The 17,731-nt window shown below is 36.7% G+C and overlaps 1 protein-coding gene across 5 annotated transcripts in view; it reads right to left on the minus strand.

The window, feature by feature from the left end:
* Positions 1–351: 351 nt before the first annotated feature.
* SLC30A4 (solute carrier family 30 member 4) overlaps positions 352–17,731 on the minus strand; it is a 31,025-nt gene continuing 13,645 nt past the window's right edge. For 2 of the 5 annotated variants that reach the window (XM_059181445.1, XM_059181446.1), the window contains 5 exons: positions 10,146–10,299; positions 7,847–8,045; positions 6,789–6,894; positions 5,870–6,004; positions 352–4,910 (listed from right to left, as the gene is read on the minus strand). In XM_059181445.1, coding sequence (XP_059037428.1) covers positions 4,756–4,910; positions 5,870–6,004; positions 6,789–6,894; positions 7,847–8,045; positions 10,146–10,299 — 749 coding nt within the window. In that variant the 3' untranslated portion in view covers positions 352–4,755. Of the gene's footprint in view, positions 4,911–5,869; positions 6,005–6,788; positions 6,895–7,846; positions 8,046–10,145; positions 10,300–14,415; positions 14,736–17,731 lie in introns of those variants that run through there. The other 3 variants (XM_059181447.1, XR_009355547.1, XM_059181448.1) reach the window with 3 other exon arrangements.

Genomic DNA, 17,731 nt, shown 5'->3' on the forward strand with positions numbered 1-17,731 from the left:
CTTGTCTACACTCCCAGAGGGTCAGCAGGTAGCGCGCCCAGACTTCACAAAGGCCTGCACCAACCTTACTGGAGCAGGAGCCTTGCTCTTCCCTTTCTGCCACTGTTGCTGGGGCTGCAGGGATATCATAAATGACAGACAGAAAAAGTTACAGATTCTTTTAATATCTTTTTCTCCTTATCAGGAAGGTTTTTTCAGGTTTATTTCTTAAACGTCTAAGAGGGCATGACCATTGGGAGTTGGTAAGACTAGTTAGGTTATAATCCACTGTCTAATGCTTTTAAAGATTATTATTGTTTTAAGGCCTACTACTATTTAATCAATGAAAAAAAAACCCAGAGATTTAAGGGGGATTGTATGTTTTCATTTTTTAATAAACCACACGGCAAAACAATAATAAATGTATAGGAAATTACAATTTGAAAATTGCAAATACAATACATATACTATACTTTGATCTTAAATTACGTGGGCAAACCCCAGCTTCAAAATCTTCCCAAAATCAATCATATGCAAAATACCTGGTTTCTGAAAGGGCAAATGGAAAAGTATATACAATTTCTTAAACTGTGATATGGCTTACTTAATAACATATATATTTTTTTAGAGAAGCAAAAGCTTTCCAAATATACAGTATCTTCCAGGTGCAAAGCTGACATACTACTGGCCATTTCAATTTTGTGTTGCAGTTACATCAGAATATACTTAATTACATTATTATAAATTGACACTGTCATAGATTTAATTGGGAAAGTCTCCATAAATGCTTTCCAGTCTTACAAAAATCAGAAAATGTTTGTTGGTCCTTACAATATGATTAGAAGAACAGCATAAACCCTTTGTAAGCGAGAAATCAATTACAGGATGGCCTGAATGCGCATATACAATTCAATACTGAGGGATTCCCCCACGACAATTTCTTCTAATTTGCACGTTCCTGCCAACATCGGAAAAATACCCCGATTGGTGAGCTGTAAAATAAATATCATGCCCTGTCTGGCAAGATTCACAGGACAGATCTGTAGTTAGAAATAAAACTTAAATCATTTGGAATTGAGACTCACCTCCCCTCAACACAGCACACAGCAAGATGTCACTATTCATTTGTGACTTAATACTCAACTGGCTCATGAACTGAGCTTGATTCAAAGACAAACTGAGCCAAATGAACTAGTCTTGTATCAATTAACATATTCTATAACTTTAAATTTATTGTAGGTAGAGTCAACAGCAGAATTGCCTACAACCTTATGCCAAAGGGGCTCAAATTCTGTAGGAACACACTATTCATTATGGTGAGCCAATTTATATAAATTCATAAAAAGAAAATTAATTTAGGGCACCCAGGGGCTCAGTCAGTTAAGCAACTAACTCTTGATCTCAAGGTCATGAGTTAAGCCCTGCACTGGGCTATTAAAAATTAAAAAAAAGAAAAAAAATAAATTTAGCTAATTGTGCTTGTTTCAGAAGCAAATGACTGTATCTTCAAAAGTAATGAGAATGGTTGTTTGAGAAACAAGACCCAGAGTCTTCTTACTAGAAATGATCTTCACTCATGGTTATAGTATAGCTTATTTCTATCATACTTATTCTTTAAAGTTCAGTGTGCAGAGAAATCTGGATCAGGACAAGCAGCTGTTAAAAAAAAGCATTCTTCCTCACCTAGAAATACATTTATAAGTGATACTTTGTTTCTGAAAGATGGTTTTCCTCACATTAAAATGAAAGAGAAGCTCGTGTGTCTAATCCTGTGTGTCTAGTCTGGGAAAATTCTACTGAAAAGACAAACACTGTCAGTGAGGACCTGGGTTCAAGAGACAGAGCCAGAATACTGAGACCTTTAAGAGCAGGAAAATTCATTTTAGAAAATGGAAATAAAGTACCAAAATTTGTAAGGAAAACAGTAAAACAGGAGCTCCTGTGATTTGGCAAACAATACTGATGGGAGCTGAGAGCTGCGAAAATCTGGGCTCACATTACACGAGGCACAGCTAATGGAAAGTGTATGTGCGAATTCCATTTGCTTGTGATTCGGCATTTCAAAGCCCTCTGAAAGATACTTTATTCAACCCTCTTCCTCACATGAGATTTCTAAGGCAGCATGGTCGTTAATGAAAAATAGGTCTTTCCCTAAAATCAAAATGCTACCTCTGGCCAGAGTTGTGAAACACAGGTTTTAAGTACACAAGTTAACTCTGATTATTTGTAAATGTTAATTAAAATAGATCATACTGAAGAACTGCCCAGTGCAAAATCAACCACACTAGGTGTTTATCCACAAATCCCCACCGCTTGTCACAGGACGGTGGAGAGCTCTTCCTGTGAGGGCTTGCTGGGGGTGTAACTCAGGGTTGCAGCTCAACAGGTGAGGGACAGATACAAGGCTTCTTATCAGAGGTAGACCATGGTCCCCTGGTCGTACCTGCTAAATTCATATCCTCCTTTGTGGGTTTTGTCAAGTAATAAAAAGTGAAATCTATCAATTCTCAGTTCCACAGACCCAGTAAAGTACAAAATCTGTAATTCTTGCTACAAAAGACAAAGACAGGAAACTTCATGTGTACCTCACTTTAAATAGAACACAGTCATTAAGATTTACGTAAGTTTTCCGTGTTTCTTGCCTTTTACACAAAGCTCCTTTTCAGTCCTCAAGTGGATTTCAGACTCTTTTATCAAGTAAATTTTCAAGGACAGGTCGATATGAAAAGATATACCTACTCAAGACAAAGGGAAGTTTACAAGAAACAAGCTCAGTAGACATAAGAAACAACTACAAATATATGAAAATCCATTAGTATATAATGATTATTCTTTTCCCTTCTTGTGCTAGGTACCCTAAAGTCCATAAATGCCCAGACGTCCACTGAAGTGCTTCTCATTTATTCTTATTTGCCTTCCCTATTATGAGAATTTGTATTAACAGTTTATATACCACCCAAATTCTGATAAATTCAAATCATTATTTTTAAATGGATTCACAGTAAGAATCCCCTAAAGTTGATTTTAAATTCAATTCCATAAACACTTACTGGGTTTTATTAGATACAATTATCCCTCCTCAACCCTTTTTGGGGGGATACCAACTCATAATCCTCTCTTAGGTAAATTCAGGTTTTATCTTCGGTTTACTTATAGTGAGGTACTTGGTAGAAAGATGAAATCTGTTTCCTATCCTTCTTTGATATTGTTAAGTCATCAGCATGTTTACGTCGGCTTTCAATTCACAACCTGTCTGTTCTACACTGTCCGCTACTCTTGGGTCTCTGAGAACTCCAAGAGCCACAGCCATTCTTGGTTAAGAAACCGTCCCTGTGAAAATGGACTCTTAAAGTGCATAAAGATAATTTCAAAACCAACAGTTGCAAAATGGAACGAATATTCACAGCTGCCTCTTTAACACAACTGTTACCAATTAGATTGCATTCCTTTGGACAGTTTCATGTTTAACCTCCCCATACCACAGACTGAATGTCCACCCCTATTCCTGTGCTTTAAGAAAACACAAACACTAGGTCAAAAACCCTTGACTTTTTTCTTCTTTCTTCTTCTTTTTTTTTTTCTCAGAATAATGTCTTCTCCCTATCTCTTTGGGCATTTCTGCTATGGTATTATTGGAAAACCTCAAAATTATATCTTAGGGTTTCTGGAGTCCCTGGAGAATCCCTGACTCATATAATCAAACAAAAATCTCTCTGAAGGAATGTGCTTAATACACATGTGAAAGATGGGCATTACAAACTGACCCTTAGTCCTCCAGAGTTTTACCCTGAAAGGGCACAAACTGACTAACTGATAAGGAGGCCAGAAGCAAGGTACCAAGCAAACTTTCAGTTCTTGAAAGGACAGAGGATCACTGTTCACATTTTGCAGTCTCCTCCTAGTCTTAAGTAAAGATAATTCCATGAACAATAAAAGTGATTTCAGGAAGACTTAAATCTGACATTCCACACTCCATCCTTACTCCTGTATTTTGTTTTACATGATCATATCATAACTGGAGTTTAAGATGAACTTCTGCCATTCAGAATAGTACTGAAAATATTTCCTAAATAATCGTCATGACAGTGATCACAATATGTAAAGATTTAGTTCTGATCAACATTGCAAATAACCCAAAATGTTAACTTTGAGATGCAAAACCCCATAACATCTGGCAAAAACTGTTTATAAAGTATAACTATAATAATAACATTAAGTTATTTGTGAAGTAAAACATTTCTGAAACATGGGAATACATGCTTATTCCACTCTCTGGATAACGTCTAGTACTTTCTGAAATCTGCTGAGAAATAATTTCTGTAAAAAGAGAGCTGGGTGTCAAATTCCAGAAGCTGGATGTCAAGATTACATAATAAAAAAAAATTCAGTTTTCCAGCACTGGCTTGATAAAAAATGGTCTTTAAAAAGGATTTTTAAATGTAAATACTGAATTCTTGATGCTTCCTTTAAGACATGTACTCTGTCATAATTAATGAAGTGTGGTCTTGGATTGTCTTCTTTGAGGTATCTGTAGAGTCACATCTTATTCTGTAAATAGTGTTGGAAACATCTTCCTCTGAAAGTCAGGGTGAAGTCTCATTTTACCATTAAACAGAAACTAGCACTGTCCGGCTGGAGTGATTGTTCTGAGAGACCTGTGCTTGATATGGACACAGCTGGCAGGGATTCCATTGTCTCATTCAGGCGTGTGCATTTATTGCTCTCAGGTCTGTGACTGCAGGATAAATAAGGCAGTAGTCCCAAAAATGTATAAAGTTAAGGACTGGAACTCTGACAATGGGCACAAGTTCTGTCCACTTCTTGCCTGTAACTCTGAAGCTGAATAGTACATTTATACATGCCAAATGTGTTCAATAATACATGCTTTGCTTTGGACTGTACTTCCTCCCATTTAGATGAACTTCCAGGAACTGCAATGTCAAGAAAATATCATTACTACTCAGTGTACAAAGCTACAATGACATAGGGGAATAACAAACTCAGCATACAGTGCACCTATTTTTATTAGTTTGATTTCTCCCCTCTTGAAGCTACTCTGTTAGAGAAGTACACCAGTCTCCAAAGCCAGGATGCTTTCTCATATTTCAATCCCTCCAGTCCACTCACAGGTAGAGAAAGAATACTAGACATCAATTAAGTCTTTTGCCTAAAAAAAAACCCATATGTACATTACTTTATCTTTTTTTTTTTTAAGTTTTTTAAAAATTTATTTACTTGACAGACAGAGATCACAAGTAGGCAGAGAGGCAGGCAGAGAGAGAGGAGGAAGCAGGCTCCCTGCTGAGCAGAGAGCCCATGCGGGGCTCAATCCCAGGACCCTGGGATCATGACCTGAGCCGAAGGCAGAGGCTTTAACCCACTGAGCCACCCAGGCGCCCCTGCCTATTACTTTAATAAATAAAAAGCATCAATCTGCAAAGTGACTTTAAGAAATAAAAACAGGTTTTCTTATTGTAGAAAAAGGATGGTAAATATTCTTCATGCCTTAATCTGAAGGCAAAAATCAATTTGTAACGTCTCATTTTAGGGGTGACTGGGTGGCTCAGTTGGTTAAGTGTCTGCCTTTGGCTCAGGTCATGTTCCCAGGCTCCCTGCTCAGCAGTCTCCCTCTTCCTCTGCCCCTCTGTGCATTCTCTCTCTCTCTCTCTCTCTCTCAAATAAATAAAATCTTAAAAAAAAAAAAGTCTCATCTTAGAGATCAAAAATTATTGCTCTGCTGTTGTTACTGATCTGTCACTCACCTTTTGAAAAGCCTGGTCCCTCCCCTTAAAGCAATTATTTACAGCAGAAAAGTCCTCCTACTTAATTATAAGCACAGATGTTTAATACTAAAGTCCATCAACCCCAGCATTTACTGTCAGCAACATACTTAGCTGTATGTGTACTATGGCAGTCGGTTTTCCTGAAGTGAGAGACCAGATATTTAAATCTTCCACGGAATATACATCTTCTATTTTCATCAAGGCTTCTTTGATATAGTCTATATTCAAATGGCTTGGTACACCTGTTAGTTTAGAATATATCATTTAAAAGTAAAGTTTATTTTGGGGAAGAAAGTTATACATTACTGACAGAACTTTTTGTTTTCCCCCAAAGAAACCAAATGGCTTTATCAAATTCACTTTAAATGGACACTTTAAAATATCTTAATACCTTAAGACAAACCATGCACACATAAAGCAAGATATGTATAAGAGGTTAATAACTTTTAGAATGTTCATTCTCTCTAAAAAGAAATATCAAATCTGAATACTTCCTTTAACAAATAAGCTAGGATACACAAAAAAAGGGAAAAAAGAGAATATCCAATGATGATGAACCTGGTGTTGAGAACTTACACACTCAGTCATAGGATTTTAAGGAGGGAGGTTGAAAATATAACAAAGTAGCAAGTTAAATGGGAATTAAAGAATGAATAAATCACTAAACATAATTATACCAAGAATCAAGAGTTGTATTTCTGTCCTCACTCCACAGTTTATTAGCAGCATTACCTTAAGTAAGCAAGTTATATAACCCCTCTGAAGCTCAATTTCCTCGTCGGTAAGTGGGGATAATGTCCACCCTACCTACCTACCTTAGCTATTGTAAGGATCAAATGGGTAACAGAGGGAAGAGTACATCAATTCTTATATGTTATATACACATGAAGTGGTTTAACCGTAGCCCAATAAGCATCAGTAAAGAGAAAAGAAAAGACATGACTCTTACTCTAGAGTGCCCCCCACCCCCAATTTGATTAAGGGCAGTAAGAAACCCACACTGGGGATATGAAAGTGAGATCTTACCTTCTAGTATTATAACTATTGTGTCCCATATGATACGAAATGTTGTAAAAGCCACAAGTAATGAAAACACATATGTACAGATGGGATCAGCAATCTTGTATTCTGGCTGAAAAGTAACAGACCAAAATTGTGTGATTAAATATAGACCAATGTAAAATAGACTGTAAAGCAGAAACAAGCAATACTCTGTCCCCTGTTCTTTAGTCTTCTGTACCAGGACTAAAGAATACCTTTATTTATTTATTTTTTAAGATTTTATTTATTTATTTGACAGAGAGAGATCACAAGTAGATGGAGAGGCAGGCAGAAAGAGAGGGAAGCAGGCTCTCGGATGAGCAGAGATCCCGATGCGGGACTCGATCCCAGGACCCTGAGATCATGACCCGAGCCGAAGGCAGCGGCTTAACCCACTGAGCCACCCAGGCGCCCAAGAATACCTTTATTTTTGAATACTGCAATTGAGAAACATCTTCACTCTTTCCTAGACTGTTTAAAAAAAAAATTTTTTTTTTTGCCTTTCCTTCTAAGACATATTTCCAGAAGTTTAATCATTTGTTCTATTGTTTTCTTCTGTGCCTTCTCTAAATCTTCCACCCAGAACCATAGAATATCAGAGCTGGAAGGACTTTTAGCAGCCACATATCTGGTCTAAGCTTCTCCTACAAAGGAGGAGGGACTAGCTCAGGTCAAAGCATTAACAGCAGAGCCAAGACTAGAACCCCAGTCTCTGGATTTCTAGTCCAGTGTACATTCCAGTCTCTGGATTTCTAGTCCAGTGTACATTCCAGTACCTAGCAGTTCAGTGACATGGCTTAAAACTGAGTTATCCAGTGAAGGCAGTCCGGAAGCCAGCTACAGACAAGCTACTATGTGAAATGATACTATTGTGTTTAGTGCTAGCAAAAGAGCTATACTGATGGCTCAATTAAGCCTACCCAAATGCAAAATGAGTAAGACTGGCTTTGGTATCCAGTATATTGATAAAAGACAATTATGTTAATATTCTTAATATTGAAATTAAATATAATTTAAAATAGAAAAAGTAGCAATCATATTACCTTGAATCTTATGATGTATGCAGCTATTAGTACACCAACACTCTGTACCAAATCCCCCAAGGCATGTACAAACGCAGCTCTCACTGCCAGGCTGTCCTGCCCATGGTTGTGTCTACACACAGAACCTGTGGTAGGAGAATTTGAAGGCAGGGAGTGGGAATGGGAGTGGTGACCAGACTGGTTCAACAGAAAACCCATTCTGTCAAAAATAAAAGAAAACATTATTATTCTTCCTAGTATTGTTGATAAAAGGATTTGTTACAAATCAGACACTAATGAGGCAACATGGAACTCATTCATTTAATATATATATGAGCACCTATTATGTATTAGGTATTGTTTTAGGTATTGGCATCAAAACAGTGAATAAGGGGCGCCTGGGTGGCTTGGTGGGTTAAGTCTCAGCCTTCGACTCAGGTCATGATCTCAGGGTCCTGGGATTAAGCCCAACATTGGGCTCTCTGCTCAGCAGGGAGCCTGCTTCCTCCGCCCCCGCCCCGCCTCTGCCTGCCTTTCTGCCTACTTGTCTCTGTCAAATAAATAATCAAAATCTTAAAAAAACAAAAAACCCGTGAATAAGACAGACATATTCCTATCCCCATGGAGCTTATGTTCCAGCAGAGAAGGCAGAGAAGTAAACAGATAAATACATAATAGACTGCCAGGCAATGCAAATGTTTTGAAGGGAAGTAAAGCGCTGCGAGGGGATGGAGTGCTGGGGGAGTGTAGTCTGTCAGAGGCCTGAGATTCCTTCTGAGAGGAGACTTGGATCAAGTCAGGAAGCAGCATGTGGTGGTGCTCTAGGCAGAAGGAATACGGGGGCAAAGGCTCTTAGATGAAAATGTGCTCTACGTGTTTCAAAAAAGCAGGACAGCCATTGTGGTACATTAAAGTGATTAAGAAGGGACGCCTGGGTGGCTCAGTCTGTTAAGCATATGCCTTTGGCTCAGGTCATGATCCCAGGATCCTGGGACTGAGTCCCACATGGGGCTCCTTGCTCAGCAGGGAGCCTGCTCTCACCTCTACCTGCTGTTCTGCTTGTGTGCACTCTCTTGCTCTCTCTGACAAATAAATAAATAAATTTTAAAAATAAATAAACTGAGCAAGAATGCTAAGGTATGAGAAAGGTACACAGGATTTTGTTTAAAAGGCTGTGGTAAGGACTGAATCATTTTATTTTATTATTATTATTTTTTTAAAGATTTTATTTATTTGTCAGAGAGAGAGAGTGAGCACAGGAGACAGAATGGCAGGCAGAGGCAGAGGGAGAAGCAGGCTCCCTGCTGAGCAAGGAGCCCGATGTGGGACTCGATCCCAGGACGTTGGGATCATGACCTGAACCGAAGGCAGCTGCTTAACCAACTGAGCCACCCAGGCGTCCCAGGACTGATTTATTTTAATAGGAATGGAAGCCAGTAGGGCAGGGATTAGCAAACCACAGTCTGTAAACCCTATGTGGCCCGCTGCCTGTTTTTGTAAATAAAGTTTTATTGGGACACAGCAGTGCTCATTTGTTTACGTATTAAATGTGCCTACTTTTGTTCTCTAACAGCAGAGCTGAGCAGTTGTGACAGAAACTACATGGCTCTCAAAGCCTAAAATAGTTATTATCCGGCCTTTTACAGAAAAGTTTTCTGACTACTGGTCCAAATAAGTATATAACCTAAAAATTTCATAGCTTTTAGGGAAAAAGTTTGTAGTTTAAAAAAGTCTTGTTAATTATAATAAAAAAAAAAACTTCGTCCCACTTAAATTCCAAATTATTTGTCAAACTTCAGTATAACTGAGCAAACTAATGAGGAATTTAGAATTCCATCAATGTTTTACTAATATTTATAAGAAAAATTAACATAACATATAATTTTAAGATACATAAAGATACCACTGCACATTAGTGAATGCATGTACAATAGTCTCTAAGTTCACAGAACTTTAAAATATTAATTTATTAAAAATTAATAAAATATTAATTGAAAACAATATACAGTATACGATACCAGAATGGTTCATACATATCATCATAAAATTGTCCAAACCCACAGAATATACAATATCAAGAGAATGGACCCGAATGTAAACTAGGGATATTGTGGGGTAATGTGTTAATGCTGGTTTGCTGGTTCATCCACTGTAACAAACGTACCACTCTGAGGGAGGACATTCATAAAGGTGAAGGCTATGCGTGTGTGAAGGCAGCAGGTATACAGGAAATCTCTGTACCTTCTGCTCAGTTTTGTTGTGAACCTAAAACTATTCTAAAAAATAAAGCTTTTATACTTTTATTTAAAATAAAGCTTACATTACATTAACAGCAACTCCAACTGCTGCAGTGATGAGCATTATATCTCCATTTATTTCATATTTCATATGGATAGTTCTTTGGACAGCTTCATATAGGAGGAATCCCATAAGTACATATACCAACAGCACACTAATCATAGCTGATAAAACCTCTGGAGGGAAAAATATAAACAACAAATATATCTGTAGCACGGTTATTACACTTCATACAAACTAAATATTGTACAATCTTTTATTTATATCCTTCCTCCAAAGAGATTAAAAACACTGTATTTAATTTCTTTCATGTTATTTTTTTAATTTAAAAAGTGTTGAGTAGTTTGCTCTGGATTCTCCACTAATTCATTCTCCCCACTCCACACCTTCCTCCTCATCTCTTTAGGGTCAAACTGTGTATATTTAACAGACCATATACATGGCAAAAAAATGAAAAACTGAAAAAAAATTATTGGTAACATGCATGCTCACAGACTAATTTCCCAGTAAAAGAGTACATTTACAAATTAATAATAAAGTGAAGAACCCATAACAAAAATGGATAAAGGACATAAATACTAATATACAGAAAATTAACAGAAAAACCAATTTATCAAAATCAATCACACTACAAGAAATTCAGATAAGAATATGGTTATTCTTTGTCTCTTACTAAATTGGTAAATATTAAAAAGTTTGTTAACAGCTATAGTTTGCAAGGATATAATGGTGGAAATGTCACATGGAACTATCTTTTTGGAGAGCAGTTAGTAAAATGAATCAAAAATTTAAATGCATGTGTTCCTTGATTCTAGGAATCTATTCAATAGAACTCATGATATATATGCAAAGATATACCTATAAAGTTTTTCACTATTAATTCACTATTATCAAAAAATATCTAGAGACATCTTAAATGTCCACCAACGAAGAACTTAATGGATAAAATATGATATATCCATATAGTGAAATATCATAAAGCCATTTATGTTGAAAAAAAATCATGCAAATTGATAATCACAAGACAAGAGAGTGTTACATCTAGGAAGTGGGACTAGAGCTTTGGAAACTTAGTTTTCATTTTATTCTTTTCAGTAATGTTTGAAATGTTTTAAGTTTTACCGCCAACACATATTACCTTTAGACTAAAGAAAAACAAGGCATACAAGTATTCATGAATGCACTTTGACCTAGCAATGCTTCTTCTTGGAATGATACACACATTCATGCTAACTGAGCTGCATATGTACAAAATGAGGTATATTATGAAGCTATTCATGAAGCACTGTATAAAATAGCAAACAATAAGAAAGTGAGAGGGCCCTATAACACGCAATACTATGCAGCTGTTAAAAAGGGGATATATAGCTTTTTATGTTCTGATAAGGGGTACTGTCCAAGATACAGTGTTATGTGAAAAAAGCAAAGTGTGTATGGCATGTTACTATATGTGAAAAGAAAAAGGAGTATGTATATATATATATATATAGAGAGAGAGAGAGAGCTATATCTTATATATACATGATATCTGTACATGCAATCTCTGAAAGGATATACAAAATGCTGATAAAAAACTGGTTATGAAGAAAATGGCTGACTGGGAGACAGGGATGACTGCACTATATATGCTTTTATGTCATATAAACTTTTACCACGTAAGTATATAGTAGAGATAATCTTATATCTTTTCAAGATACACAATAGGACAATGGAAAATATTTACATTTTAAAATAATTAACATTATAATATAAAAATATATTATATATAAAAAGTATATAATATATATATAAAATATAAAACAACTATTGACACTCAAAATAATAAAAGCAAGAAAATACTTTTAAAGAAAATTTTTCCTTTAGAGAAACCAGAGAGTAATCTCGTTAAAGGTAAAACAATCTGGGAAACTGTTATCTGAGTCAAGTCATTGCTCAAAGGTTCCAGGCAGTTCAAATATATTGAGCTTTGATACATTTTCATTTTGATGCATAAATTACAGCACAGAAAAATTATGTAGCAGTTATTAGCTGTTTCCTGAACACATCTCACTAATGTAGCTAAAACTCCAATAAAATTCTGTGCATTAGCAGAACAAACACTGGCATAATACAACATAAAGCTCCTATTCAAAACCATGGTACACTTATTTCTGACATACTAATTGTCCCACTTCAAAAGACGCATACGGCTAAAACCCAGGAAGGACACTCTGAAATACACAAAGCTGTGGAGAAACTACCACATCAAGTGCAGACTCTCAGCAGCTTGAGGACAGGACCAGTTCCATTCCACATCACACTTACTGTGACACTCAACAGAGTGGTTGTCATGTAGCAAATACTGATGGATGGATTTGCTGAATGAGGTTAGGTAGGTTGAACAAGGGGAGATGATAAAGGCTATACAATTAAGAAGGGTAGGCTAAATGTAAGTAATAGGTTATTTACTAAATCCCAAAAAATAGTAAGTAAATTGGTTAGAAGAGAAGAATTAAGCCAAATACAAGACAGAAAATGCATGGAATTTCTCCTCTTAAGTTATAACTGCTGATGGTAAAGAACACATATATTAAAAAAAATAAAATATTTTTAAACTGTGAAGTTCATATACTAGTGGTAGCTTCATTTTACTCACAAGGTAAGAGAAATTTCCTTTAAAAATGGTATTTAATAAATACCATTCTGGGGCACCTGGCTGGCTAGCATGTAACCCTTGATCTGGGGGTTGTTAGTTGAAGCCTTAAGTTGGGAGTAGAATTTACTTAAAAACAACAACAACAACAACAACAACAAAACCAATTCTTCTTCTCAAACTCTTCCCCTCTACCCTCCCAGAAAAGAGAACTTTAATCATGTGTCAAGGTTGAAGCTACCAATGAAGTCAGATAGTTTTTAAGATGACTTAATCAGGGCGCCCGGGTGGCTCATAGGTTAAGCCTCTGCCTTCAGCTCAGGTCATGATCTCAGGGTCCTGGGATAGAGTCCCGCATCAGGTTCTCTGCTCAGCGGGGAGCCTGCTTCCCTCGCTCTCTCTCTCTCTCTCTCTGCCTTCCTCTCCGCCTATTTGTGATCTCTCTCTGTCAAAGAAATAAATAAAATCTTGAAAAAAAAAAGATGACTTAATCAAATTATTAATATAAAATTATAAAGCAATACGCTTTACTTATAAAAATTCATGGCTATATAAGTTTATGCCATTAACTTTGTCTTTAAGTTGTGATTATTTATGAAAATCTAAAACCAATAATTAAAAATTCTTTCAAAACTCCCTATAATTAAGTTAATAATACTTTATAGTTTTCCTGGAATAGTCCCAATTTATTAATTATACCATTGTCCTGGCATAATTATTTAAAAAGCCCTACTTCACTCTCAAAAGTGTACTGGTTTGGATGATAAATGATAACTTACACTAGTAGGTATGCCAGATAAAATACTGGATATCTAGTTAAATTTGCATTTCAGGTGAATAATTTTTTAGTATAAGTATGTCCCATGCAATATCTCAGACATATTGGGAGTCCTGCAAGAATGTGTGTGTGCCCTCCCAGGCCACACACCCAAATCTGGCAACTCCATATCCTAGTGATAATTTTCCTAAACACTTAAAATCACCTTTTAGTGATCTTTCATATAAAGCAAAACCAATGAAATAAAACTATCTTATCTCAAAATAAAGTAAAATGAAAGTCAGACTAAAGCATGAACAGAGATCCTCGGCAGGGAGGACTCCCACACTTAGAAGGCCCACTAGACACCTGCAGCCTGCAGTTTTCCACACCAGTTTTTAGCCATGTGAGTAGCATAAAAGGGATCCCAATGTCTACCCACAGTTAATAGTAATGGAATTCAGCTGATTCCTAGAAACTGCCAAAGTGACATATTAGGATGCTGATATCAATGATATCCCTTTTCCAGCAATTAATAAGAAATGTGACTTGTGTCTCAACCCCTTGGTGAAAAGCAAAGACATTCGGCTATTATTTTTTATTCTAATCACCTGTCAAAATGTCTTAGACAGAATACTGATAAATGCAAAAACAGAAAAAATTTATGTATATTTTTAGGCCTGAGATTTATAACTGAGAAGTAAAAGGCACAGATAATACTACATAGCTAAAAATCCTAGTAGTAGTAATATGATCATTTATTTTGATAAAAGCTCTTTCACTGTGAATAAATTAAACTGGTAAAATATCATGAATAGGACAAATTAGCATTTATAATTCTTTTCATAGGTTTTGTTTTAAGAGAAGAAGGAAGGGGGTGTGGTGTGGAGAGGGACAGAGCAAGAGAATTTTTTTTTTTTTAAAAGATTTTATTTATTTATTTGACAAACAGAGATCACAAATAGGCAGAGAGGCAGGCAGAGAGAGACGAGGAAGCAGGCTCTCTGCTGGGATCATGACCCAAGCCAAAGGCAGAGGCTTTAACCCACTGAGCCACCCAGGTGCCCCACAGAACAAGAGAATCTTAAGAAGAATCTTCAGCTCAGGTCATGATCTCAGGGTCCTGGGATAGAGTCCCGCATCAGGTTCTCTGCTCAGCGGGGAGCCTGCTTCCCTCGCTCTCTCTCTCTCTGCCTTCCTCTCTGCCTATTTGTGATCTCTCTCTGTCAAAGAAATAAATAAAATCTTGGAAAAAAAAAGATGACTTAATCAAATTATTAATATAAAATTATAAAGCAATACGCTTTACTTATAAAAATTCAGCACAGAGCTTGATAAGGGGCTTAATCTCACAACCCTGAGATCATGACCTGAGCTGAAGATCAAGAGTTGCATGCTTAACCAACTGAGCACCCAAGCACCCCTTTCAAAGTATTTTTTAACATGACAGAATGTAGATAAACACAAGCAAGGTTTTTGCCTCCCAACATTTAAAAGAAAGGGAAACTTTCCACCAACAACCAAATTCTGACTTGCTCCAGTCTTCTCATTCTTGCTCTTGCTTAGTCTCTGGTCACATAACATACAAAAAAGTTTTTCAACACAAAGGAGAACACAACAGCATGGATTTTTCATCTTTGAAAGAAGACCCAGAATTTTCACAACTGAAACCCTAGATTTCCATGAAAGTTAGGACCCCAGTAGCTTTAGATAAACTTGACTAAATGGAAATTTATCATAAATGAAAAACTCTTGAAAGAGATTTTTATGGAAATTCTAGAAAATCTATTATTATAGTAGTTCCAACATATTTTGCTACATTACACACAAATAATTAAATCACTTCATCTGACTGAACTGGAGCACTGGAGGAGGGAGTAAGATGAGTGAATATGTGTTTTTTATTATAACATCACTTAGGTCTTTTAATTCAGCTGAAATATAAACACATGTTTATGGTCAATGATGTATTAAGACCAAAATATACCCTGAATTTCACATCCAGAGAATAGGCAGTTTTGGTTTAAATGACTCATAAATGGTAAGAAAAAAATCAAATGGGAGAAAACAGAGATGAATGTCAAGTTTTGATAGTACTAGAAAATATGAAAAATGTTTATTGCATATTTTAACACATCTATAAATTTCCAAAACTAGAGGTTTTCAAGGTTCATATAATAAACACTGAGTCCTTCTCTGTCCTCCTGTTACTCTCCATTATAGTACCTTATTCTTTGCTTCCTAGAATTTACTCTAGGAAGTACTCTAGGAATTTACTGCATTTGTGTACATATTTACTGCCTATCTCCCCAGCCTACAGTATTACTCCTTTAATCAACAGGTAACTATTGAGCACCTATTCAGTGAATGAGTATCCCTTTGCTTCAATTACATAAACCACACTCAGCCCAAACATACTGTTTTTCAGGAGTGCTGCCTAAATGTACTGGCCTATCATAAGTGTTAACTTCGCTAATGCTAGGATGCCAATAATGAGTATATTTCCTTTAAATTCCATAATGCTTGTCTTTCTGCTGTCTCAAAAACTAGAGCAAACATCTAAAAACAGGTTTCAGTGGTTTAAAAAAATGAATAGGGAAGGAGAGCGGAGACACAGTCTCTCCTGTACTTCCTTTTTTTCACAACTGAAACCCTTCCAGTAAAAGATAGGAAGGAAAAAGAAGGAAAATCAGTGGGCTGTGCTAGATTTGCCTAGGATTTCTGAATTCATATTTGTACTTCAACTCAGCCACAGACAATCCTACTGCATGCACTTAGGCTAAAGACATCACTTTTTAGTGGCCTACTGTTGCCACCGGAATACCAGGTGGCAGACTGCAAAGCAGACTTTGCAGTTTAGCCTGGTATTCCGGTGGCAAGAGTAGGTTGCCATGTTTGGAGCCTTTCAGTTCCTATTCTAAATAATCTTTTCAATTTTTTTTTTTTTAAAGGTTCTATTTATTTGACAGAGAGAGACTTAGCAAGAGAGGGAATACAAGCAGGGGGAGTGGGAGAGGGAAAGCAGATTCCCCACTGAGCAGGAAGCCTGATGCAGGGCTTGGTCCCAGGACCCTGGGATCATGAGCCTGAGCCAAAGGCAGATGCCTAATGCCTGAGCCACCCAGGCGCCCCTCTAATGCCTTCTCACCACTCCCTCTACCCCATACCCAAGATGGCCAGCACTCTCAAATGGACTCTTGACTATCCAACATGGACCACCTCACTCATGTCTTCCTTCTGTCTCAGCAAAAACTCCAGTTTCTAGGAGGTATCTATTCTTTTCCAGATGTTTAGGTGATATGAATTCTCACTAAGATGTGAATCATTAACTGGCATAACCCTTGTCAGGAGTGGGAGGACGTTATTAAAATGAATGACTAACCATGGCTGCATGTATGGGGAAGAGAAATTTTTTAGCTGAATACTTTCTGTTCCTTTAGCAACAGGGAATGAAATAGCAAATGACACAGAATTAGCTTTATAACTGTATACCTACAGGAGAAGAACCATCATCTAGCCATGTCTGCTAAGGTCTTTGCTGAGTGGAACTACACTCTGCTTATTACACTCCGCACTGTTACTTCGCTAACCTAGGCTGATGATTTGCATTACCAAAATGTAAATCCTGCTTTTTTATTTCAAATACAAACAACTCTTACTAAGTCCTTTTACATGATCTCTATCTTTATCTAATCCTTGAAGCTTCTTCAGCCCAAGAAATGGAAGAAAAGCCTTATAAATAAAAGTCAATTAAGCTCATAATCTACAGAGAATAAAAGTAGAAAACAAGGGGATTGTACTGTTTTCTTTCGAATAGCAATTCCCCTTTGTCTGGGAAATAGTCTGTTCCTCCTAAGGATCTGTAGGATTTCTGCTACAGTGTGTTTCATTAAGTTCTAGGTTTTATTAACTTCCAGGGTAAGAGGACATACCCACAGTCAAATAAATCAAGGCACTTAAAAATAGCTCATATATGGTTTCTAGCCTGCTCTCTCTTTTCCCACAAAAGAGCTGCCACTTGATAAAGAAAAGGAAAACCTGAATGACTTTACACAATCTGTGAGCTCACGTGAAGGAAAGGAATGTACTACCAGAATGGAACAGACTCCTGAGGCAGCTATTTGGTACTCCCTTCAAATCTAAAACCACCTTTCTCACCTTCACTAAATGATTTGTGTGAAAATAAATTTAGTCACAGTTCCAAAAAAGTTACCAAAAG

Source organism: Mustela lutreola, chromosome 7 (genome assembly GCF_030435805.1).
Source record: "Mustela lutreola isolate mMusLut2 chromosome 7, mMusLut2.pri, whole genome shotgun sequence".
NCBI classification, from domain to species: Eukaryota; Metazoa; Chordata; class Mammalia; order Carnivora; family Mustelidae; genus Mustela; species Mustela lutreola.